The 26,457-nt window shown below is 46.1% G+C and overlaps 1 protein-coding gene across 1 annotated transcript in view; it reads left to right on the top strand.

Moving 5' to 3' along the window:
- Nucleotides 1–26,457, top strand: part of CACNA1A (calcium voltage-gated channel subunit alpha1 A) — a 205,288-nt gene that overhangs the window by 73,916 nt on the left and 104,915 nt on the right. The window contains 3 exon segments of the mRNA XM_039882761.1: nucleotides 15,822–15,913; nucleotides 18,486–18,638; nucleotides 22,554–22,747. Of these exon segments, the coding sequence (XP_039738695.1) occupies nucleotides 15,822–15,913; nucleotides 18,486–18,638; nucleotides 22,554–22,747 (439 nt within the window).

Here is a 26,457-nt window from a genome sequence, read left to right on the forward strand (position 1 = left end):
GTCTTTGTGGGGAAAACAAATCAGGAGAACGCAGATTCGAGGCTATTTTTGGCTTGGTGAGGAGCCTGTCATTGCCTGAAGGAATCAAGAAAGGAGATTGTTGGAGCTTGTGTAAAACTTGAGGTGCCTGTGAGTCTGAGTAAAAGTAAGACACAGAGGCGTGCTCACCAGGAGATTTGGCTCATTGGCCTTGGGATGGGAATTTGGGGACTTTTTCTGCTAAGACAAAGGATAAAGTCACTCAGGTTTGCTTTGCTGCTGCTTTCCCAAACCCTGCGACTCTTCTGCTTTTTTATTTTTTTCTTTTCTCATTTTTGGATCTGGACTTCTGCTGACTCATCTCTCTGAGCAAAGAAGGAAGGAGGAAGGAGGAAGTCAGAGTCGTTCATTGACCGTTTTCTTTCTTCAGTGACTCAGCTGTGATTCACATTTTAATTAATGGAGGAGAAAAACCTGATCAGTCCTCAGGCATGTGTCCAATCACCCATATCTCCAGGCTAGTGATAATAATAACCCCCCCAAATCATGGGATGCCCTGAATTAAACTATGGCTCATTTCCTCCATTAGTCCTGAGGACTCCACCAGGCCCTATGAGTTCTGGGTGTCCAATGGGACCCTGATCCGGAGGCAGCTGGTCCGAATCCCAAAGCAGTGGGGCTGATTTCTATAGAGTTAGTCTGAGGTCAGGACAAGAAAGAGTCCCGAGCCCTCCTGGGACAGCAGAAGGGTCATGAGAATGTAATAGCGTTTTCAGAGTTTTGGTCTTTGGCTGTGATCCCAGGCTCAAGTCTTGCTTCTCCCCTCCTCCACTCTGCCATACCTTGGGGCCTGAGGTGATTTGTCAGAGCCAATTTCAGAGGCCATTTCTGAGCTTTTGGATTGCTCAGAGAATAAGTCCAGATCATCATGACTGCTACTTCCTGAGAGCTTACTATGCGTCAGGTCACAGTGTGCTCAGCACTTTTCATGAATGGTCACATTTAATCCTCCCACTGTCCCCTAAAAGAAAAAGCTTTTCTTTTAATTCTCCATCTTCCCTGTGAGTAAACCGAGGTTGGGAGTTTGCCCAACTAAGACAATTAGTGAATAATTGGGCATGATATAAACCCAGCCCCTTGCTACCTGAGAGAGCCAGAGTTCGCATCTGCTACACTTTTCTGCCTTTCACTCAGCTGGAAAGAAAAATTGAAGCTGACAGCTCATTCGCCAATTGCTCATTGAGGCCTGCCATGTACCAGACCCTATCCTAGGCACTGAGGGTCCATTAGTGAATAAGAGACAGATCCATGACCTCACGTAGTTGAAATTTTAGCTGCACAAGTATATTACTATGTTTTAGATAAGCTAAGTTACTAATAAGTATATCAGATACTATTTGCTGCTGTAACAAAGAATCCTCAACATATATAAAGGCTCAAACACAGTAGAGGTTTAGTTCTTGCATACATGAAGTCCCAAATAGGTATTTGTGAACAGCGGGCATCTCTCCTCCATACAGGGAGGCAGGCCCAGGCTCCTTCTGTGTTGTGGCTCCTCATATTCAACCCATGGCTTTCACGGTCTTGGCTCCTTGACTTGAAACCATAGAAAGAAAAAGACTATGGAGGAGAGCACCTGGGAAGCATTTCTGGGCCCGACCTGGAAGCAGTCCATATCACTTCTGCTCATCTTCCACTGGTCAGAACTTAGTCATGTGCCACACCTCCCTGCAAGGCTGGGAAGTGTAGTCCAGCTGAGTACCCAGGAAGAAGAGACAGAAAGCAGTCTCTGCCGTGGTTCCTCACTGAGAATCAAGCCCTGCATCTTCTTTAAAGGTTTTTATTAAAATATACATACAATATTGTATGAGTTTCAGGTGTACACCACAGTTATTCAACTTTTACATACCTAAAGAAGTGATCACCATGATAAGCCCAGCAACCATCTGACACTACAATGCTATCACAATATTATTGACTACATTCCCTAGGCTGTACACCACATCCCCATGACTTATTTGTTTTACATATAGAAGTTTAAGCCTCTTGTTCCCCTTCACCTTTTTCCCCACTCTTTTGATTTTTCAATCACAGTTGACATTCGGTATTATTTTATATTAGTTTGACATGGTTAGCATAGTGGTTACATGTTTATTTAATTTACGGAGTGATCCCCCTGACTAGCCTAGTACCTGCCTGGCACTATACATAGTCATTACCATATTATTGCCCATATTCTCTATGCTGTACTTTACTTTACATCCCATGGCTATTTCACAACTACCAATTTGTACTTCTTAATCCCTTTACCTTTTACATCCTGCCCCCCAAACTCCCTTTCACAAGCCCTATGTCTTGATCTGTGTCACCCCTTTATAAGTCCCATCTTAGGACAGCTTTAATAGATACCCCTATCTTCTTCCACTCCCTTCCTCTGTTTTCTGGTCTTCCTGCTCTAAGGAATTGCTCTTCTGTTACAGAGGGGAGAGGCTAGAACCTGGAAGAATGTCTTTTCCTTAATTTGAGGTCTTACTGGAAAAAGGCAACACAGTATCCCTGCCTTTTAAGGCGAGGAATCCTAGAATCAAATCCCACTTCTCCAGAGACCTTCGTCTCAGAAACAGGGGGGTTTCGGAACCCTCAGATGGGTAGCCTTTCATGGACCATCTGTTGCTCCTACCTTTTACTAGTCAGAGTCTCAACAGGAAATGGAATTCACCCACCAGATGGTTTCAAATGAAGAGCAAGTTATGAAGAAACTCCTTAAAGAGGTGGGGACAAGTTAAAGAAACATGTAAGAGACGTTGAGATCTCCAGAGGGAAGTCAGTGCTATCCCTACACTCCTGGCACCCAGTAGAGGCGGAGCGAAGGAGGGAGCACAGAAGCAAGACTTCAGTCATCTGCTGGTGCCTCCCATTGGTCAGACCCAGCCAGGAACCAGAGCAAAGCATTCCAGGAGATGTAGTCAGTAGGGCTCAACCTCGCAGAGTAAGCTGGAGAATGGACCTGAGAAGCAAAAAGGGAGTAATCAGCGTGCACCAGTGCATGACCGACTAAAAGCCTCGATTATGTAATCCACTCTGTAATGCAACTTCAGAGCTGTGTCATACAGCACAGTAACCACTAGCCACACATGGTTTTTAAATATAAATGTAAATCCATTAAAATTAAGTGAAAAATTCAGTTGCTCAGCCACATTTTAAGTGCTCATTAGCCGCATGTGGCTGTTGGCTACCATACTGGACAGCTCAGAATAGAACTCATCCTTCATGGGAGAAGGTCCTCGGGGCTAACACGGAAGCAGTTTCGAAGGCAGGCAGAGCTGTGGGTTGGTGGGGAGGAGGTTCTCTGGATCAAAGAGCAGAGGAAAAAGCAGGCAGGTTGAGTGAGCACTTTCTCTGAGATGGAAGTTTAAATTCAAGGGGCAGAGTAGTGGCAGAAGGCTTTGGTTCTAGGTCCGCTCTGAAGCACTGTGTGTGATTGTAGTCAAGATGCTTGGCCTCTTGGAAACTCGGTTTGCTCATCAGCAGTGCGGGTGTCAGCCCACCTCTGGTGGCGATGGTGCCCATGAAGGAGGCTATGGAAAAGTAAGGCTGTATAAAGTGTTTGTTGTTGCCATGTTGGGAAATGATCGTTGAGCCAAAATGGCACAAGAGAACCCGTGGGTAGCGTCCCTTTCTTTCCTGCACAGAGTCCTCTTAGCCGAGCCTTCAGTACCCCTCAATGTTTTGTAATGTAAGTCCCGACAGTTGTTTTTTTTTTCTTTTTTGTAATGCAAGTGCCTGACTTAAGCTTTGATTGCCAAAGCATCCGTTTCAAAGAGGCACCCACTTCAAAGACAGCTGTCTCAATAAACATATTGCCTGCCACCCGACTAGATAAAGAGCCTGGCCACCTTCTCCCACTGAGGCTCCTTTATTTTAGAGATCTTGGTTGATTTCAGTGACTAACCTTTGGAGCCATTGTTTTTTTCTCTTTCCCCAAGCTTTAAATTCCCGCTCTTATGTTTTAAATTCACCAATAGTGAGCTTGTGAAACCCTAAGCCCCCACTCTGTACCCCAATAAAAGCAGGAGCCCTGGCCCCATGTGCTCTCCCACCCACCTCCCATCCACCCCACCCATGCGACTTCACTGTGTGGCCCCAGGTGTGCTGTGTAATTTCCAGGTCCAGGTGAGTAATAAACCTTCATTTTTTCAAAGTTCCCTGATGGTTATCACTGAAGGAGGGGTCTTACAATCATAATAAGAGCCACAACATTGGTTATTGATAGGCCGAGACTTGCACAAAGCACATTTATTCATCTTTAGCCAGTGCCTTTATTAAATTCACCCCACATCTGCTTCCAGCCCTCTCTGATTCCTTGGGATCTTGCCAACTTTTTCTTAAGATGTTGACGGTCACTTTTATGAACTCTCTTCTTTTCAATTTCCTCAAGATCATCATCTTTTTTTCTCTCCTGTCTCAGAGAAATCCATGTCCTTTTATTTTTCCAAGCCTGAGAAGTATTACAAGGTAGTTAGAAATGAATGGGACATGAGAGCAAAACCCAACTCAGCCATATACTACCTGTGTGAGATGGAGCAGTGAATCAACCCCACTGATCTGGAAAGTAGAGGAAATGACAGACCCTACCTCGTAGATTTTCATGGTGATTGAATGAAATAATGCACATCGCCTGGCCCGCAGCAGGTACTCAAGAAACGTTAGCTTCTCTCTAAATCTGTTTTTTTTTTAAACTTTATATCGACTTTTAACATACATACAGAAAAGCACCCACGGGTGGGTACAGCTTGAATAATTTTCAAAAACTGAACACACTCATGTCACCAGCACCTAAATCAAAAAACAATATCCCTAATCTCCAGAAACCCTTTCATTCCCACCAATCACCAGTAACCCCATCCCGATGTGGAAAAGCACAAATTAGCCTCACTTGTTTTTGAATTATAAATACTCAGGATTGTGCTCTGTGCTCTGCTCTGGCTTCTTTGCCTTAGCGTTGTATGTGAGCTCCCTCCCTGTTGCTGTAGGTCATTCAGTCTCATTGGCTGTCTGTACTGCACCGCCTGTTACCCACTTCGCTGGTGGTGGGCATTTGGGAACTTCCCATGTCAGAGCTACTGTAGAGAAAGCTGCTGTCACCACTCTCCTACTTGTCTTGTGGTGACCACTGCCCACATTTTCTCAGGGAGGTTTCCAAGGAGTGGGATTGCTGGGTCCAAGGGAGCAATCTGTTTAACTTTGATGGAAATTGCCTTACAATTTTCCCGAATGGTGGAACCAGTCTAAACTCCCTCTAGCTGCAGGCAAGAGTTTACCTTTTGTTTTCACTGTGGTCCAGGAGTGCTTCTCTCTCCTGTAGGAGGCTCCCACTCAGTGTTTGGGAATTCAGTGGAAAACATAGTTGTCCAATTCCTCGGAAGTGTTACTCCGTCAGACCTCTCAAGTAGACCTTCCGGCTCTCCTCCACTGACGCTGTGCTCCTTGTTTGCCAATTTGGAGGAATCTCCTCTATTTGGAAGACATTCTGCCCCGTCCCGCTCAAATCGCTACGTTATCTTCCCCCCTCTTCTCATGTCAGTCTCTCAAGGAGTTTTCCCTTCCACTGCCTCCTTCAGCCTGTGATCAGCAAGGTAATGCAGCGATGTTCTCAGGAGGCCCAGGACCTGCTAATCTCTAGATCTTCAAGGCCCCTCTCAAGCACTGGCCTCTTCTTCTCCCCAACAGACTCACTCAGACTTTTCTAGAATCACTTACCTGGCGCCTTCTGGGGTTTTTGCATCTGTTCAAGTTTCTTTTTTATTTAAGAAAACACTGCACTTTAAGAGAGCTTCAGGAATCACCCAAAATAGAAACGTGTCCTTTTGTGCAATCCTCTTTTAAAAGACAAATAAGAGGAAGAACTGCTCAATGCAAAGGTTAAGACACTTGAGAGGACCTCATGTGCATGATAAAAACTTCACATTAAGGGAAGAAAATGCAGGAGAATATCTGTGCCACTGGGGGAGGGCAAGAACATCTTAAATAGAACAGGAAAAGCACAAACTCTAAGGCAAAATAAATACATACATACATACATACATACATACATACATACTTGATTACATGATAACTAAAATGGTTCTGTTCAAATAAAGGCATAATGGTGTGGGTGACCAAACTACCCAGAATCTTATCATTTCCTATAAATCTTTGGACAAGTTACTCAGCCTCTCTGTGTCTCATCAATAAAGTGGAATAGCATCTACTTAGGGGTCGTTAGGGGTTTTTAATGAGTTTATAAATCATTTAGAATAGCATCTGGTACCTGGTAAGAACTAATAGTGCATAGAATGGTAGAAGATGAACTAACCAGGGATTAATAACTAACTGCTGTCTATTACAGTAGCCCTTAGCCACATGTGACTGTTTTAAATATAAATGAATTAAAAGTGTGTACTATTTAAAAGTCAGTTCCTCGCTCACACTAGTCACATTCTGAGCACTCCGGAGCCATATGTGGTCAGTGGGTACCGTATTGGGCAGCACTGATTAAGACCGTACAGGAGAATGTGTGTAAGTCAATGAGAATAACGCAGCAACCCCAACAGAAAAACAGGCAAAAAATGTGATCGGGCAGATTAGGAAAGAGACACCTGAAAAGCTAATCGGTATATGACGTGGTACTGAAAATCAAGTGTAATCAGGAAGGTAAAAATTAAAATAGTGAGTATCTCTGGATGCCTCTTCCAGTGGAAAAAATTAGAAAGGTGGATAAGACACCTTAATTCGGTGGGAATGTGAGGACAGAGGAAACTCCTGCCTCACTTCTGGGAGTGCGGCCCAGGAAGCCACTCTGGAGCGTCATCAGCAGTGCTGAGTGTGTTTAAGTCCAGACGTACCAGCAGTTACACTCACAGGCACCCATTTGGAGTCGATGTTTACCAGGTCTGTAAGGAGCAAGCACCGAGGTGTTCATTCAGGCACCATCTGGGGAGGAGGAGCTGGAGGCAGCCTGGTGTTCGTGTCTGGGGGACCGGAGGTGGGATGTGACAGATGCACCTATGGAGTCCCGGGCCCAGGGACAGCTCCCAGACTGCACATCCAACAGACCATCCTGGGTGGGGCTTCAAAACACGATTCTGGGTGAAAACAGAAAAGAACAGAATATGCCTAACTTCGTACCAATCCTGTAAATTAAAAATATAGACACTCGAAATGAAGCATGTGTTTTGCAGGAACACACTCCAGTAAGACCAAATTAAACATTATATCGGTTGTCTCTTGGAGGCGGTTGGGGATGGGGAATTAAAGTAGAGTCTGGGCATAAAACGGAAGGAATGAACGAACGAACAAACGAACCATCAAGAGAAGGGCATCGTACAGACCAAAGGCAAAAATATGCCATGAATTGAGGAAAGCGATGAACTCGACTCTCTGCATTTGAAGCTTTACAAAAGGACTTTTAGAAGTAGTTTTCCCAAGAAGAGCTACAAGCCAGGTGATTTCCAAATGAACTTGAAGAGGATTGGCACAATCTGTGAATGGCAAGACTATAGACTGCATGGGAAGCAGTTATGCTCCTAAGAAGCCATAGCAGGAAGATTTGACTCAGACCTATAAGGGGCAGGTGCTTCTTCTAACCTAAGATCAGGACATCCATGGCAGCCCCATTGTCTCCCCTGCTTTCCAACCGTGCTAACATCTCCTTCTCACTCTCCTGTCCTCTGCTCCTTTTTTTCGACTGGGAACCTCATACTTCACCTTGAGGTTTCTCCAGCCCCAGGGCCTTTCTTTGTACAGGTCCTCTCCTCACATCCCTGGTATATAGTACCTCTGCTAATATTTATTGACATCCTGATTTCCAGACAGCAGAGAAAATTGAGCTCCTTCTACACCTGAGCTTTGGCTGAAGTCCCACGAAAGGATCTTTGGGATAGTGGAGTTAACGGAGGCAGCAAAGTGGAGGCAGCAAAGCCAGACTCAGGATCCAGGCACCACATGTTAGTTTGTGATTGAGGGCATATAGCTAATTCCTCTGCGTCTCAGTTTTTCCATCAGTAAAATGAGAGTAGAACACTCACCTGGTAAAAATATCGGGGCATAAAATGGGATCTCAGTGTGTAAAGCAGCAAGCATACATCCTGACAAGAGAGAATAAACTCAATGAATGTTGCCTTTATCAGTCAGTCTGACATAACTTAACTGCAAGTAACAAAACAAGAATGATGATGACGGTGATAATGAAAGCAAACATTTATGTAGGGCTTACTAAATTCCAAACACAGTGTAAGCATATCACATAAATTCCCACACCTACAAGGGAAGTGCTATTATCATCTCCGCTTTGTAGCTCAGGAAACCAAGGCTCAGAGAGGTTGAATGATTTGCCCAAGGCCACGCAGCTAGTGATTGGAGGACCTGGTGTTTGAACCCAGAATGTCTGGCTCTTGACCACTAGTAAGGATGTTTGTCATCGAAGTTACAAGAAGTCTGGAGGCTCGGCAGTTGGTTCTGAAACTTGGCAGTATTGCCTAGGAATCTTTCCCATCTTTCCACTCTGCCGTCTTTATTGTAAAGACTTTCTGGTAGCCTCTACCACTCAGGGTCCCAAAATGAACACCTCAATTCCAAGATGTCTGCCCAGTATCCCACATAGACACACACAAGAAGAGGAAGGGCTGTCTCCTGCCATGTGACTCCTCAAGAGGAGAACTCTTTCCCAGAAGCGCCCAGCAGACTTTGACTCAGGACCTATTAGTCAGATGACTCAGTCATGTGACCAGTGTTCTCTTTGCAAGGAATTCTGGGAAAAAGAGACTATTGGGCATTTAATGTCTCTTTGATGGAAGATGGGCTCCATCTAGCAAAGGAGGGGGTAGGGATGGCTATCGGGCAGACAACCATCAGTGTCTTCCATGATTCTTTTCCTAATTTAAGACGAGTCCTGCCTTCTACCCACCCTGCTGACTCTTCTAAAATGTACTCTATTAGTCATCCCTATGCTTTCTTACATTTTATTTCTTCATTATTCCTTCATTTGTTCAACAGACATTTATTGAACACCTACTGTATGCCAGGCAGAGTTTTAGGTACTGGGGATAAAGCTGTGAACAGATGAAAATTCCTGCCCCAGCAGAGTGGACATGCAAGAGCGGTGCCGTCCAATGGAACTTTCTATGGTGATGGAAGTTTGTGTGTGCAACTGTGCACATGTGGCTGCGGAGCACTTGAAATGCAACTAATGTGATCGGGAAACTGAATGTCTCCTTTAATTTAAATTAAATTAAGTGTATATGTTAAACAGCTGTGTGTGGCTAGTGGGAACCATATTGGGCAGTGTAGCTCTAAATGCCAAGTGATATGTCATCGACTTCCTCTTTTGACACAGAAACATATTCCCTTCTCTCCCATCCTGAAAATCCTCTCTTCTCATACCCAGGCTCTTGCTTCTAGTTCTTGTTCTCTCCAGCCATCAGCCGTGGCCAGGCTCCCCAGTGACCTGATGCTGCGCATAATGGATGCTCCTCATCCATTGCATCTCACTCATCTCTGTGCTGCCCTAGAGACCAATGACCTCGCCTTTCTCAAAATGCTTTTGAACTTGATCTCTAGGGATGACACTCTGCCACGTCCCCTTCTACCTCTGTGACTTCTTCCTCCTTGTCATCATCTCCTTCTTCTTCTTGTTTCTTAAAATGTTGCTTTCCCCCAACATTCCACTGGGGGCCTGTGACTTTTTTGACTTTACCTGTCTACCCTGGGTTATCTAGTCTACAGTAACCCTGTCCTATGCCACTCCTTACTCATTCACCAGATATTGATTGAGCACCTGCTAGGCTATGAAAAGTGCTTCAGGTACTACCCCTGCCACACCCCCCAAAAAAGAACCTCTGTCCTCATGGAGCTGACATTCTAGAAGAGGAGGTGAATAATCAAGACAACTTAATAAACGATATAATTCCAGAGAATAAAAGGTCTCTATAGCTAGAGGTGTCAGGGAAATCGTGTCTGGGAAGACAAAATTTGAGATACAACCCTAAGGATTTGGAGAAGACTGGCTAGGCAAAGAGGGGAGAGAGTTGAGGAGATGGGCAAACCTTTGAAGTAGAAGAAATAGCCAATATAACGTTCCCATGTGGAAAGGAGCTTTTCCTATTGGCAGGACAGAAAGTCAGAGTGTGGTAGGACAAGACGGCCTGCGGGAGTCAGGTCACACAAGGTCTTGTGGTCAAGGTAGAGTTTGGGTTTTATTCTAAGCCTGATGGGAGCCACTGGATGGTTTTAAGGAAGGCATTACAGAAAACTGGTATCTCAAACTCAACATCTACGACCCAGTTCTTGATCTTCCTTCAAACCTACTACTTCTCCCATCTTCCCCATCTCAACTGACAGCAACTCCATCCTTCTTGTAGCCCAGGCCAAAACCCTACAGTTGCCCTCAATTCCTCTCTCTCCCGCCCCACGCTCGATCCTTCCATTGGAAGGCTTGATGGCTGCTATATTGTTCACCATAGCGCTTCACACCATCTGATATACCATATGTTTTCCCATTGTCACTTTGTTTACGGTGTCATCCTCAGGGCTACCTGAGTACCCAGCCCATAGTAGGTACTCAGTAAACCCTTGTCGAATAAATGAATGACCATCTCTCAGTGGTTCATCCAGAAAGCCATTCTTTCCGTCTCTTTCTTCCCCACCATTGCCCTAGCCCCATCTAATGAGCCATGTGAGGTAGAGAACTGGGGTTCTGGAGTCCTGGTGTCCTGGATAGGAGTTCTTAGTGATGTGGACCTCCATGCATTAGTAACTTTTCTAGGCTTTAGTGTCCTCCTCTGTAAAATGGGACTCATCCTGCTAAATACTGGGCTGCAGGGAGGATTTGATGAGCCCAGGCAAGCTCCCTGGTGCACAGCCATCGATGGCAGCTAAATTTAAACCGAGGCCTCCTTTGTACTCCCACTGCCTTTGTCCTAGTTCCAGCCCTCATTACGCCGGCCTTCTCTGAGCTCCCTCCTGGTTCCTGCCTCCATCATCACCAATCTGTCCTTTCAGCTGTCAGGCTTGTCTTCTTGACGCCAACCCCAATCACATCCTTCCTCTGCTCTGAAACCTTACATGACTCCCACTGTCCACACGACAAGACCCACCTCAGCCTCCAGTTCACAGCCTCCACCATTCAGCTCACCCGATTTCTCCCCCATCACGTATCCTGAGTGAAGCCTTCTGCTTCTGAGGACATTCTCTGCCAGAGAAGCCTTCCTCCTCCTCCCATTCTCTTCCCAATTCCTTCTCACCCTTCTAGGGAAGAGATCAGGAGATAGTACATCTTGGGTGCTGGCTAGGATGGCACTGGGCAGGAGAGAAGTAGGCTTCTCTGCCTCTCTGAGGCTCAGACAAGTTAGGGCAAAGGCCACACAATGAGAAAACACTAGATTTGAAATTATGTGAGATTTCACGCTCTGCTGCTTCCTGAGACTTGGGCTCCATGATGGTGCTGTTCCCAGCCCTCCCGTATGTATTTATTTCCTCCTCATTTCACGCTCCTACAACTCTGGGGCCAGAAGGACTTGGACTTTGATCTCTCACCCACTTATTTGTGTGGTCGTCTAAGAGCAGGGTCGAGTTCATCTCAGCATTATCATTGATTGTATCTCGCACAACCTGGTGTAGACCCACCAGCGCCCACCCTCTGCTCAGAACCCTCCGTGGCTCTCACCTCACTCAGATCGAAAGCGAAAATTCTCCCTGTGGCCCATAAGGCCCTGTGTGCTCTGCCTCATCACCTCCTGCCCTCGCCTCCTCCCACTGTCACCCTGGCTCACTCGGCTCCAGCCACACCAGCCTCCTCGCTATTCCTCAGGAGCACCAGGCATAGCCCTGCCTCGGGACCTTTGCACTGGCTGTAGAATTTCTCCCTGACATATTTGTATGCCTTATTCCTTTCCTTTATGTCTTTACTCCACTGTCTCTTTCTCTGGACCTGCACTGTTTGGTACATTTACCACTGGCTACATGTGGCCATTAAGCACTCGAATTGAGATGTGCCATAAGTACAAAATATGCGCCAGATTTCAAAGACTTTGTCCAAAGAAAAGAATACATACCATGTCTTATTAATAAATCTTTCATATCAATTGTTGAAATAACACTGGACAGGTTGGGTTAACAAAATTATGTTATTAAAATTAATTTCACCTGTTTCTTTTTACTCTTTTAATGTGGGTACTAGAAATTATAGAAAAGACAACCAACTAAATATGGAAAGATATTTGCCAATGATACATCTGATAAGGGGTTAATACCCAAAATTTACTTAAAAAAAAAGCTCATACAACTCAACACCAAAAAAACAAACAATCCAATTAAAAATTGAGCAAAGTACCTGAATAAGTATTTCTCCAAGAGGACATACAGATGGCCAATAGACATGTGAAAAGATGTTCACCATCACTAATCGTCAGAGAAATGCAAATTAAAACCACAATGAGATATCACCTCACACCTGTCAGAATGGCTATCATCAATACATCAGCTAACAAGTGCTGGCGAGGATGCAGAGAAAAGGGAACCCTCGTGCACTGCTGATAAGATTGCAAATTGATGCAGCCATTATAGAAAACAGTTTGGAGATTCCTGAAGAAATTAAAAGTAGAACTACCTTATTCCACTTCTGGGTATTTATCCAAAGAAAATCAAAACTCTAATTTGAAAAGATATATGCACCCCTGTGTTCACTGCAGCACTATTCACAATAGCCAAGATCTGGAAGCAACCTAAGTGCCCATCAATAGATGACTGGATGAAAAAGGGGTACATATAAACAATGGAATATTATTCAGCCATAAAAAATTAAACCTTACCATTTGCAGCAACATGGATGGACCTACAGGGTATTATGCTGAGTGAATTAAGTCAAACAGAGAAAGACAAATACCATATGATCTCACTTAGATGTGGAATCAAAAGAGCAAAATAAACTAACAAGCAAAACGGAAACAGACTCATAGATACAGAAAACAAACTGGTGATCGCCAGATGGAAGGGGGGTTGGGGGACTGGATGAAAAAGGTGAAGAGATGATAAAGTACAAATTGGTAGTTACAAAATAGTCACCAGGATGTGAAGTACAGCATAGGGAATATAGTCAATAATACTGTAATAACTGTGTATAGTGTGCCAGGTGGGTACTAACTAGGGGACTCGCTTCGTAAATTACACAAATGTCTAACCACAGCGTTGTACACCTGAAACTAATATAAAATAATATTAAATGTCAACTCTAATTAAAAAATAAAATTGTTTAAAAAATTATAAATTTCACACCCAGCTCTTACTAAAGTTCTACTGGGCAGTGCTGGTCTGAGCGTTCTTAACACCGAACTACTTCCCTGCCCGACAGTAGATGACAGTTCCACATATAAGTGAAATCATATGGCATTTGTCTTTCTGCTGCCCCACATCACTGATGTTCCCCTTCCCCTTCCCCGCATCGTTCTTCTCCCTTGTGCTCATCACCCTGACATCCAGTATATTTATTCTGTCTTAACTCCCACATGGACAGAGATTCCTCTAGCTGCTGTCTCCAGGACCTGGACAGGACCCAACACATTGTAGGTGCTCAGTTAATGTTTGTGAAGTGAATAAATGAAGACTCAACCGATGCCTGTCATTTGCTATGCGTGCCCCATCCAGCAGCCTTTATCTGCCAAGAAGGAAGAAAGTGAGATGCAGAAATAGAATCATGATTTATAAGATGGAGTTTTAAGAACACAAATGAATGTGAGAAAGATGGTGGAGGAAGAGAAAAATAGAGTAAACTGAATTAAAAGTTCTTTGGGCTTGTAAAGCATGGCTCCCTCCTGTCCTCCAGCTTCATGGTACCATCCAGTCCTTGGCATGGCACCATCCAAATCCCCACCGTAGTATCATGTCATTCCTTGAATTTGCCAAGCTTCTTCCCACCCCAGGCTCTCTTTCTCGGTCATTTGCTCAGCCTAAAAAGGTCTTCCCTCACTGACCAGATTCCCCCTCCTCATCCATGAGACCTCAGCTTGAGATGGGTCCTCCCCGGGCCCCAGACTAGTTAATACAACCTGATGCGTGCCCTCAGAACGGTTGTATTCTGGCTCTCTCTAAGAATGCTTTATACCTGTGATGGATTCATTTATTTTGTACATTTTTTGTTAAACATTTTTTTATGCACAAGCTCCATGGGGGGAGGAGAGTATTGCTCTGCCTACCACATAGGACATGCTCAGATGTACATTTGTTGGTGGTAGAAACATAGGCCAGTCTAACCTCAAATGCCCATCTCTGCTCTAGGAGTAGTTTTGAAAGAGTTGGGAATACCCTCTGTATTTTGGGGGGTGCCCCAGAATAGACCCTGAAACAAGGATTCAGGTACAAGTAGTCCATCTGGGAGGTGATCCCAGGAAACGTTGGTGGGGAGATGGGAGGGAAGGCCAGGAAGTATGAGTGGGTGAGTAAGCGACCCCAGTGGGCAGCTGGGATCAGTCTCTTTGGGAGTCCATGTAGAACTCACATCTTAGAGCGAGCCGGGATGAGAGCCAGGGGAGCTGGGGCACTGATCCACTTACTGCTGGCAGTCTTCGGTCGAGGGTTGTTCCCACAGAGACATTCATTTCATAGGCCTCGATTTTGGAGAAAGCCCTCAAAGAAACTCAGATACAGACTGTTACAGGCCAAAGCGGTAAGGTTGAGTCCCCTGGACTAGACCGAAGACACCTTCAAATTGTTTGCATGGCCACCCTCCACTGGTTTTCAGCATCTCTTGTCCGTTGTCTGAAGCTCTGATGACAGCCTCGCCGTGGAGTGGCTTCACAGTAGCTCATTCCATATCACTTACCTCAGAAATGGATTCGTTCAGGAAACAGGTCATAGAGGTTCCCCAGGCTGCCTGAGGAAGGGGTGCGGAAACCCTTGTCTCACTGGTAACACTTATACAAAAGAGGTCTTAGGAGGGGGCCTCTCTTGGGGGTGGGGGGCGGTGTTCTACAGAAGGCTCATCTCATTACCATGATTCTTACTCACCTGCATTTGCAAAAACGGGTCTTTTTGACTCAAGGCTTGGGGGCGATAGCCTCTTCTAGGGCCGATGCCAGCTAGTCCACACCATCCGGGCCACACCTTTGGTTGGTTTGTTTGTTTTTCCATTTGTTTCTGAGTGGCTTAGCATACTTCCTGTGTGCCGGGCATTTCACAAGTATCCGTTCCTTTAATCCTCAATCCTTTGAGGTGTTCTGTAGTTTGAAGTGTACTCTTGAGGTATACTGTACTCTGGGGTACTGTTATCCCCATTATACAAAAGAGGAAACTGAGGCATGGAGCAGGGATGTGATTTGCCCAAGATCACTCATCTGGGAAGTGGCAGAGCTGGGATCTGAATCCGTGCAGTCTGGGCTATTAATACTGAACTACTTTCCTGCCAGTTGGTAAAGAGCCCCAAGCCCCGAGGGTCTGCCACTGCCCTGATTCCTCCCCCCACGCCCCCCAGCCTCCCCACGACCCATTCTGATTGTGGTTGTAGAATGTGTTGAACATCATCCTGACCGCACACCCTGGGGAAGTTCCTATTCCTCTCAGTCCAAAACATATTATCATCAACCATACACCTGTTTGGGGTCTTTGTAAATCGCCCGATATCCGGTGAGGCAGGTAACTATTAACACTGTTTTACAGGTGACAGAACTGAGACCCAGCGATATAACATCACTTGCTTGTGGTCACCCAGCCAATAAATGACAACATCAAACCCCAAGCACCCCGCCCATCCATCCGACCCTGACCCTGACCCTGACCCCCACCCTCTGTCTTCCGTTCTGGCTTCTTTCTTCCAGCATCTTGGCAACAGTTGGGACGGAGTTTGACCTGCGGACACTAAGGGCGGTTCGAGTGCTGCGGCCTCTCAAGCTGGTGTCTGGGATCCCAAGTGCGTGAGTTTCCGATCCTGGCAGGGGACTCGCTCAGGGCCCAGGAATCCTCAGTTTCCCCTCTGCAGAGCACCTTAGGAGGGGCCCCCAAGTTCTCCCCCAGCCTGTGTCAAGGCAGCTTCCATTTTGGGGAGGCCCCCAGGGGCTCCCAAGAACCTGGCTTCAGGTCCGGGCGAGCTCCTGAAAGCAAGCCAGGATCCTCACCCATACCATGGCACCCATTTAGTGAGCGCCTACTGTCTACCAGGAGCCATACTAAGTGCCACACATTATCTCATTCAGTGCTCACAACCATATGAAGCTGATAGTGCTGAAATCTCCATTTTATAGGTGGGGAAACTGAGGCTCGGCGTTGCTGAATAATTTGAGCAGCGTCCTGTGCTAAGTGACAGAACTAGGAGTTAGCAAGTACGACCCTATCCTGGGAGTAACACTGGTGGCAATAACTGTCACTATATTTTGAGTGCCTGCTGTATACTGAGCACCACAGAAAAAGCTTTATGTGCATTATCTTAGTTCACCCTGTAATCACCCAGTGAACCTATTTTACAGATGAAAAGGCTGAAGCTCGGAGAGGTCAAACTACTCACCTGAGTTCTTACCTTTTCAGTGACGAGCTCCAAAGTCCATACTCATTCCACGCTACTTTCTCATTCTCCGGGGACTTCTACTCCAGCCTGTGGTAGCAGTATTCAGGGTCAGGAACCTTCAGCAGGAAAAAAAAAGAAAATAAGACAAAACAAGGTTGAACTTTTTCTGTCCTACTGCCTCAGTTGTTGTAATAATAATAATAATAACAACAACAATAATAATTTATAAGCACTTACTGTGTGTTAGGCACTGTTCTAAGTGTTTGCCATTTTTAAACTCATTTATCCTCATAACAAACCTGTGAGGTGGAGTCTGTCATTATCACCATTTTATATTTTATTGGCTTTGTTCTTCAAGTTCATTGCCATCCAGATTTAAAGAGTAAGATTTTCCAGAAAACCACTGGCAGGGTTTTTTGTAGAAAGAAGGCACATCTACTCAGGTGTCTGCAAGATTCCAGCAGGTGCCTGCATCATATTAAATTAAGGGCCATCCCAAAGCTAATACTTACAAGAATCTGTTTAATGACCACCTCCGACATGTCAAGTACTTTGCTAGGTATGAACTCTCTCATTTAATCCTGAGAGGGAGATAACTATTCTAACCCCCATTTACGGATGAAAAAACCGAGGTTCAGAATGGTGACCTGACTTGCTCAAGGTCGCATCGCTAATAAGTAGATGACTAGGTCTGGTCCCCTAGAAGCAGACTTAGGTGTTGAGATGCATCTTTATTGGTGGTAGGCAGCAGGCAGGGGCGGGGAGGGGGTAGCGTGCTGTCAGAAGAGGGAGATCAAGGACAGCAGGATGGACCAAGGGAAGATGCCGGGCGAGGATGCAGTCTCAGCCTGATCCCACGGGACGTTCTAGAGTGTGACTAGCACCAGAATTGTCCTCCAACTTGAAGCAAGGCCTTCCTTTTGTACTTATCTGGTCAGTCAATGAGGGTGAGAGGTGGGGTAGCAGCAGCCTCCCAGGTGAGGCAGCTCTTGATAATCAAGGGCAGTCCCATGAAGAGGGGAGCTGGGAGCCATCAGCAGCCAAAGCCCACAGGAGCTGAAGGGTAGATGCACCGCAGCAAAGGAGTTCTAGCTCGGGCACCAGGAGCATCCAGTATCCAGAGCCTAACCTCTCTGCCACACTGCATCCCTTAGCATCACCTTACATTTTGGAGTCCTTGGCATGGCATACCCCCCTTGGACCACTTTGACAGTTTCCCTCTCTTCCTGGGGTCGTCACCTGTCAGGAGGTGCCATGGGCCATTTGAAGTTCTAATCAAGAAGCAAGTCCCCAAGCTATATGTTGGAATCTTAATTTTAACCATAGACTTTCCTAATATATGGCACAGTGGCAAACAAAAGATTTGATGTCATTCAGACCTGGGTTTGAATCCTGGCTCTGTTATTTCTCGTGCCCTTGGGAGAATCACGACACCTCTCTGAGCCCTGCTTCCCACCTCTACAAAATGGGGATCATTTTACACGTTCGCCCACCTCATGTTGGGGTTGTGCTAGAAGCCACCATGTCTGGTTTCTCTGGATTGGAATTGGGACATTGACTGCTTGCCAGTTCAGAGCTGCAACTAGTCTATGGGGCGCCTCTGCATAAATTAGGAAAAGACGCCCCCTCCTGGTGGAAAAAAAACTAGAAAAAGGCACCCCAACTCGGGGTGAAAGCCGTCTGACACCCAGGACCATGGCTCAGAAAGCAATGGATCTCTACTCCTTTTAGCCCAAAAGATTATCAGATGACACAGCATATATCAAATACTTTTTAAAATATTTTAAAATAAAAAGTACTTTGAAAAATTAGGAGGGATTGTTTCTTTTATAATAATGACCGGACTCTGTGTGTCCTTCCTCCATCTTCCACCCATCCCCAGCCTCCTGTGAACACTGGGTTCCCTCAGGAGGCCTCCTGGGTGTGGGGTTTGGCAGTGCCTGCTCACGGGGCCATGGGGCCTCTCTCTGTGTCTCCCCAGGTTTACAAGTCGTCCTGAAGTCGATCATGAAGGCGATGATCCCCTTGCTGCAGATCGGCCTTCTCCTATTTTTTGCAATCCTTATTTTTGCAATCATAGGGTTAGAATTTTATATGGGGAAATTTCATACCACCTGCTTTGAAGAGGGGACAGGTAGGTCCGAGCATCATAATATATTTTTTTTTCCAACCTTCCTCCCCCGCTTATTTTCCTCCCTTGGGGACAAATACAGGATTATTTTCTTTCTCCTGGAAGCTGGGAGAACCCCATTCCAAAAGCACTGCAGGCAAGATAGAGGTCGAAGCAGCCCCCGAGATGTTGCTAGTGCCTTGCTTGGGTGTCCCCCAGAAGCTGTCTCAGGCGTAAGTGGTTTATTTGGGAAGTGGTTGCAGGAAGTTCCATCGGGGGTGTGGTGAACTGAGCCAGGGAAAGGAAGGCGTCTCATAAAGGGGTATTGTGAGGAGGTTACCACTGCGGGCCACTGGGGCTCAGTCCCTTTGGGCACGTGAGGGAGACAGCATGGGACACATCTCAGTGCCATGCCCCCTGAGGGGCAAGGGAGCTGGGTATTTTTCCACCGACTTCTGTTCATGACTGGTGAGGACGGCTCCTGGGTGGGCATGAATGCCGTGGCACGGCTGGCCACCCTGCAGGCTGGGTGCATCAAGGGTGTGTTCAGGTGAGAGTAGTCAGGGCAAATGATGACAGGATGTGGACAGGGTGCCACCTGCCTCTGCCTAGTTGACTTGCAGTGACCACAGCCCATGCTGAATTCTAAAGCAGGAAGAAGTGGGGTCTGACTGCTTTGTGGGTGGTGACCCATTACCTGAAGAAAAGGTGAGTAGGGGATGGTTTCTCCTGTTCTCTCCGAGAATGTGTCTAAAGACACCCCCACTGGGAGTCCTGGCACCAACCAGTCAGAACCTGCCACGAGCACGGTCCTGATCCGTCTCTACACACTGTGCCAGTGTCAACCCCTTAGTGTCTGGGCCAAGGAGTGTGGGCGGGGGACAGGTAGGAGAAGAGCCAGGAAGACAGAAGGCACCCCGACCCCGACTCAGCTCTGAGTCAGCAGTGGCAGGGCACTGTCACCCGCTGTCCACACACTCAGACCCGGTCGCTCCCAGGTACATTTGCAGTTAACCCTCCAGTCCAAACTCTTTTGCTCTCTGAAGCCCAAGAAGCAAGTGGTATTGAATAAGGAGAGAAGCCTGTGTTTTCCGTTTGGCCCGCCGGCCATCTCAGTGCAGACAGGCTGAATGGCAGCTCTAGTCATGGGTCAAGGGAATCATGAACTGAAGGACCGGACAGAGGACACAGTGAAGCTGAAAGGGAACTCGTGTGGGAAAGGAAATGTTTCGGGCCTGCCTTATTGAGAAAAGATTCTGTGCCAGAGTGGCTTCCTACCGACCTCTCTACCGAGTGACCCCCAAGTGGCCAGGCCCCATCCCCACACCTCCCCAGAGGAAAGGAAACCCCAGTAGGGAAGGTTTATTTGAGGTGCTTTTTTTTTTTCTTTTCTTTCTTGCTTTTGCTCCTCCTGTCCCCTCTCCTGGGCTTGTGAAGTTTGCTCAATATGGGATGTCCTAATTATTTCTTTCCCTGATGAAGAAGGTGTTAATTGAGGCAGAGCTATTTCTGCGCCTGGCCTTGTCACCCAGGCAGAAATTTGAGAAGGAGAGATACAGGGCAGGGCCCCTCGGAAAAATCAGCCAAGAACAGAGAAACCAGGACTCCTGGATCCTAGATTTGGGGGTTTTGTTGGTTTTTTTCCTTTCCAGCCAAGAAGACACATGATAGGCTTGGGTCTGAGTGGGGTTGTGAGGGGACAGACGTGGGTGGGGCCACCAGAGAAGGTGGGAAGCCTCCATTTAGGAAGATGACTGAAAAGCTCACGATTAAAATTATAAGGCGTGTGAGTAAGAGACAGATATATACAGACACCCAGGCAGCAGGTTAATTTTAAAATATATTTATAACCAAATTCCTCAGACTCTGGCCGGTTGCTTTTCTAGAAGCAGCACTCGGAGTGCTTCATGATGGGGGGCGGGGGGCGGGTTGAGGGGATCGCAATTAAGAATGCTGCTGGGCCAAGCTGCTAAAGATAGACAAGCCCTCAGTCGCGTTCCTTCGTCATCAGGAACCCGTTCCCCCTGTGCCCAGTACCGTGCTGAACGCTCACAGAGACGCAAAGATACAGCGAAATTCTACCCGCTTTCCAATGTCTGCAGCCAGTTCGTAGCAATGAAGACCCAGGCATGATTTTATCCCCACGTTATGCACGTGTGGAAGCTATCACAGCCTTGAGAAAAAGAAGGCACCCATGTTCAGTGGGGTAACGGGATAGAAATTGAGCCAGATTTAGGCACGGGGTGGAAATAGAAGGTTCTTGACAGAGGCCATCTTCCCAGCAAACAATGAAACTTCCCTTCTCATTCAGTATATAGGAGCCCATGGATTTTTTTTCCCCTGCCCCGAGCCTTATGTTTAAAAGATTTTTCCTTCCAACTTGTATTTATTAAGTCAGAGCCCCTGCACCAAATCCAGCTTGAATGGGGAAGGTGTTTCCAGCCACTTAAACTAGTGGCTGACGTGGTCATTGCTTCCTGAGCAGTGGGTGACCCTTCTGAGAGCGGTGGGTGGGACTTTGCATGACCTAGAGTTTCTATTTAACCAGCGCTTCAAAGGCCAATACAGTGTGTTCCGTGCCAGTTTATTCTCTTTGCTATGTGCTGAGTGGAGGCTGGAAATTGGTACATTCAGATTAGAGCACGTACATTGTGTTATATTTTTGTTTAATGGGCAGCTTGAGTTTACACACTCGGCTATCTGTTTTCTTGGTGGACCATGTCACTCTGAAAAACCTTCAGAAGTATCATTCACTAAATAAGGTTCTCATATCTGCGGCTCTGATCCAATGGGGACACACCTGGAACAGTGCGAGCTCCCCTGACTCCATGTGTTCACAGAGGCACCTTTCCTCCCCGTTCCTGATCAACCTTTTGGAATTTAGATCTGGCCATTAACACACAACACAACTTCACCAGGAAGCTGTCTTTGGTTTCCAGCAAAAGGGGCATCCATTGACACCTGTCTAGTTACTTGTGGCATATTCAGAATCTGACTTGCTTTTTGGGGAGAAAGTTTAGCTCCTGTGCCTAGGGTATATACTGTCTATACTGGCCTCTGTCGCCGCCAGAACAGCTCCCTGAGCCTGGCACATCTCAAGAAAAAAAAAAATCAGACTACCGAAGAATAACACGATGTGATTGACAAATTTGTCCTAATGGAAGTCTGGAGAACACTGCACCCAACTGCCTCACAGTGACACAACACATTTACCAAAATTGACTATTGGGGATCATAAAGTGCATCTCGACAGATTTCAAAAGACTGAATAATGCAGAACATATCCTCTGGCCCCAGGGCAATTAAGCTGGAAATTGGTAACAAAAAGACAACTCTAAATGTGTTCGGAAATTAAGAGACATGCTTATTTGTGGGTGAAATGATAGGATGTCTAAGATTTACTTTAAAACTATTCTAGTGGCAAGGCAAAGTGTGGGAAGGGGATATAGACGAAATAAGAGTAAGTCTGAGTTGATAAATGTTGAAAATGGTGATAGGTACATGGGAATTCATTATGCTATTCTATTTTTACATATATCTGACAAGTTTTTTTTAAGAGAAGTACTTCTTAATTATCCATGGGTCAAAGAAAAAGTGATAGTGGAAATTGCTGAATATTTTACTTGAACAATAATAATAATACATGACAAAAATTTGTGAGATGCAGCTAAAGCCACACTTAAAGGTCAATGTATAGCCTTAAAGTTACTCCATCTCAAAAATGTAGGAAAAGTAATAAAGCTTAGAGAAGAAATTAATGAAATTGAAAGCAATGAATAGATCAACAAAGGCAAGTGTTGGTGGGAGGGGTGGTTTAAGACTGATAAATTCAGCGTTTTTTGATTGTGTTTCAATAGATTGAATCTTCACAGGCCCCTATTTCTCAGAGCTGGTTTTTCAGGCTCCTTCTCCTGACTTTTCTCCCCTTTCCTTTAATAGATGACATTCAGGGTGAGTCTCCAGCTCCGTGTGGGACAGAGGAACCCGCCCGCACCTGCCCCAATGGGACCAAATGTCAGCCCTACTGGGAAGGGCCCAACAATGGGATCACTCAGTTCGACAACATCCTGTTTGCAGTACTGACTGTTTTCCAGTGCATCACCATGGAAGGGTGGACTGACCTCCTCTACAATGTAAGTGATGCAGACTCAAGGCACAAGTACCAGCCAGCTCCTGAGGCTTTAGTGGAGGGACCCTGAGCTGAAGAGGTAGCCCAGGGATGACTCAACATGGCCCCAAAAGAGCTAGCCTGAGGCTCAGGCCTTTAAAGATACTTGGGGGCTCATCCTCAGAACGCTTAAGTAGGGAAGGTCCCTTGGGACATGGAAAGCCGGAGGGCACGTGGATGCTGCAAGTGTTTAAACATAATTTAGATTTTCAAATACGGGCACACCTCGCTTTATTGCACTTCGCCTTGTTATGCTTTGCAGATACTACATTTTTTTACAAATTGAAGGTTCATGGCAACCCCGTGTCAAGCAAGTCTATTGGCACCGTTTTGCCAACAGGCTCAGATGGTGGTTAGCATTTTTTAGCAATATAGTATTTTTTAATTAAAGTATGAACATTGGTTTTTTTAGACCAGTAATGCTATTGCACACTTAAGAGACCACAGTATCATATAAACCTAACTTTAATACACACAAGGAAACCAAAAAATGTGCGTGACTCACTTTATTGCAATATTTGCTTTATCAGGGCAGTCTAGAACCGAACCTACAGTATCTCCGAAGTCTGCCTGAGCATAAAGACTGTGGGATTTAAAAACCAACATGGGAAGAAGAGTAACGCCCTTGGACTTATGCAAAGGGGGTTCTGCACTAGGAATTGCTGGCCCTCCTCCGGCCATGCACCTCCCCGTGGTGCGAGGAATCCGTGGGGCCAAGGGGACATGTCTACCAGGAGCTGGTGCCACCATGCTGAATTAGGGCCCAACCTGCTCCAGTACAACCTCATTTTAACTAGTTAGCCTCTGTGATGACCCTATATTCAAAGAAAGTCATGTTCCAAGGTCCTATGGGTTTGGACTTCAACATATTTTTAGGCAAGAGAAACAATTCAATTCATAATACCCCCCTATTTTCTAGACCACACTCTGGGTTATCCAGGATACTGGAATTCTCTGTCCACACCCAGATTCCATGGACTTGCATGAGATTCTTGCGACTGGAATTCCCGTCTATACCCTCCGAGGGCCAAGGATGTCCTAGGGGTGGCCGTTGGCACAAGTGTGGCTGGAGCTTAGACATGCAGGTGGGATTGTCCACTCCCAGGCAGGACAGAGCCATGAGTGGAAAGAGAAGGTAGCAGACCACAGTCAGGGGCAAGGCTGGCTCTCCTCACACCACAATCTAGTCCAGACGTCTAGATTCTAATTTTTACCCTGACCTTCCCAGTGCTTACGAAGGTATGTTTGTAAAGGAGAAACACGCAGCATATTTTATTCGGTACCTCTTAAATATTGACACATAGTATGTGGGCTTCCATTGGTACCTTTGTCCTAGGTCTTGAAATTATTAGAGACAGATCTGAAAAACATGTACACCCTCACCTGCCTCCCCTTCCACTGTTTCCTATCCTCTGTCCAGGGGCTGCTCCACACACATACTGCAATTGCCAGTTAAAGTTCTTTCTGTATGAGCCAAGGCTTGGCCCACTAAAGAAGCAATACCAGGCTCCCTCCCACATGCAGAGAAGCTGAATTCTCTGCCTGGTCACGTGTGTTTTTCTTAAGGAATTTCCCTCCTTAGGGATGAAGGGAGATTTACAAGAACCCATCCTTTTGATCAGTGGCTCATTTTAAGGTGGGGTTGAGGGTGCTGCTTGGGAGCAGGCAGCCAATGGAGCTCCCATGGACAGTTGTGCATGTCACACACTGCACAAGTCACCACATCTCGAGAGTGCTGTCCATATTGTAGACAACGTAGATTTCTGCTGTCGTTATGATAACTTATTGACAACCGTAAAAGATTTAGGAAAGGAGCATGTTGCCTTAATTTGCATGAAGACCGTGTCCGAGCATATTATCTCTAGGAATAGACAGCAGATCTGAGAGACGCTTGGGCTCTCTCGGGCTTTCACCTGCAAATAGCTTGGGCAAAAACTGGCCAAAGCTTCCTGGGGGATTTTTATGAGTTCTTGGTCTTTGTTTTGTAAGGCTGGCATGAGAGGAGGCTTCAGGGGAAAATGAACCATCCTGGGAATGAAACAGAACTGAGGGACAATTAGAGAACTCAGGAGAGCAAAAATGGGGAGTGGAGAGCAGGAGCTGAGAAAATTGTGAACATGGAAAAGGCTTGTGTCATGTGATTGGATATCCAGAGAAAGGATCCAGGGAGTCAAGAGAAGACACTGGGGATGTGCTCAGTGACGGGAAAGGAAGTGTGAGCACAACCGAGAATTCCCAGGCGAGTCTACAATCATAAGCACCATTATCTGAGGGGATGTTCATCCTAGAAGCTTAGAGCTGAGCCACCTCAGGGGAGGCAAGCTCAGGAGGTGTGGCTGAGAGCACAGTTGCCAGGCCGCCCAGGTTCCCATTTCATCTCTGCCACTTCCTTGCTGTACAGATTTGGGCAAGTTGCTTGGCCTCTCCGGGCCTCCATTTCTACTTGTGCAAAATGAGCAGAAGTACAGTCTCACCTCACAGGGCAAGAGGACTTAGTGAGCTGGATACATGTGAAGCATTTAGAACAGTTTCTGGTACTGGGTAAGCTCTGTGTAGGCCAAATTTTCCGCCCCGATGGATGCTCCTTTTAGAAACGTGTGAATTTTTCATCATAGAAACTCCATCAGCACCCGAGGAAGTGGTGTGAGCTATGAAGTCCATCTTTATTTTCTACCCTCACCCTTCTGGTAAATGCCACTAACTCAGAGTAGCCTTCTAGAACTTTCCATGCACTTATATCCCACTGTTATCCTTTGAATAGAAGCCCGAGCAGTGATTTCAGCCCAATAAGAGTCTACAACAGCAATAAAGTACCACAAATTGGGTGGCTTAAAACAACAAACATTTATTGTCTCACAGTCTGGATATGTTGACACATATCAAGGTGTCAACAGAGCTGCATTCCCTCTGAAGTCTCTAGGAGAGGATCCTTTCTTGCCTCTTCCAGCTTCTGGTGGCTGCTTACAATCTTTGATATTCCTTGGGTTACAGATTCTCTTCCCTCCACTCTGATACCCCATCTTCACTTGGCCATTTTCTTGTAAGAACACTGGTCATGTTGGATTAGGGCCCATTCTACTCCAGTACGACCTTGTTTTAACTAATTATATCTGCAGTGACAACTCTATTTCTAAAAAACATTACTTTCTGAGGTCCTGGGAGTTAGAACTTCAGCATATCTTTAGGGAAGGGACATGAGTCAACTTATAACACCTCCCAAATAAACAACCTGTACCTGAGTTTTTGTTTGGGGCTTCCCAAAATAATACACCACCCCCACAATACAACCACTCGGGTTTCTCATTGCCAAGGGCAGGGGCTCAGGTTTTTGAGTTTCTGCTGGTGAGGTCAGAGCTGTTATTTTCCTGGACTCACCTGGGCCCTGCCCTTGTGCTCTGCCATCTGCCAGACCTGTCCTAGGACACCCCTTGCTCTGTCCAGCCACAGGTAGGCACAGTGTCTGGAATCTACTTGTATAAGGCAAGGGTCATGAGCATGGCAGGTGAGATCCATGGAGTCTGGACACGCCTACACCAAGCATCTTAGAATCCACAGGCTCGATTGTCAAATGGATGCTGCCCCCATGGGTGGGGAGTGCCTTATGATCCCAGCATCTCATTTTTTTTCATTCATCAAACTCCATTAATGTATTCTATAATTGTTTATTGAGCACCT

The sequence above is a fragment of the Pteropus medius genome, unplaced genomic scaffold (genome assembly GCF_902729225.1).
Source record: "Pteropus medius unplaced genomic scaffold, Ma_sr-lr_union100, whole genome shotgun sequence".
Classification (NCBI taxonomy): domain Eukaryota; kingdom Metazoa; phylum Chordata; class Mammalia; order Chiroptera; family Pteropodidae; genus Pteropus; species Pteropus medius.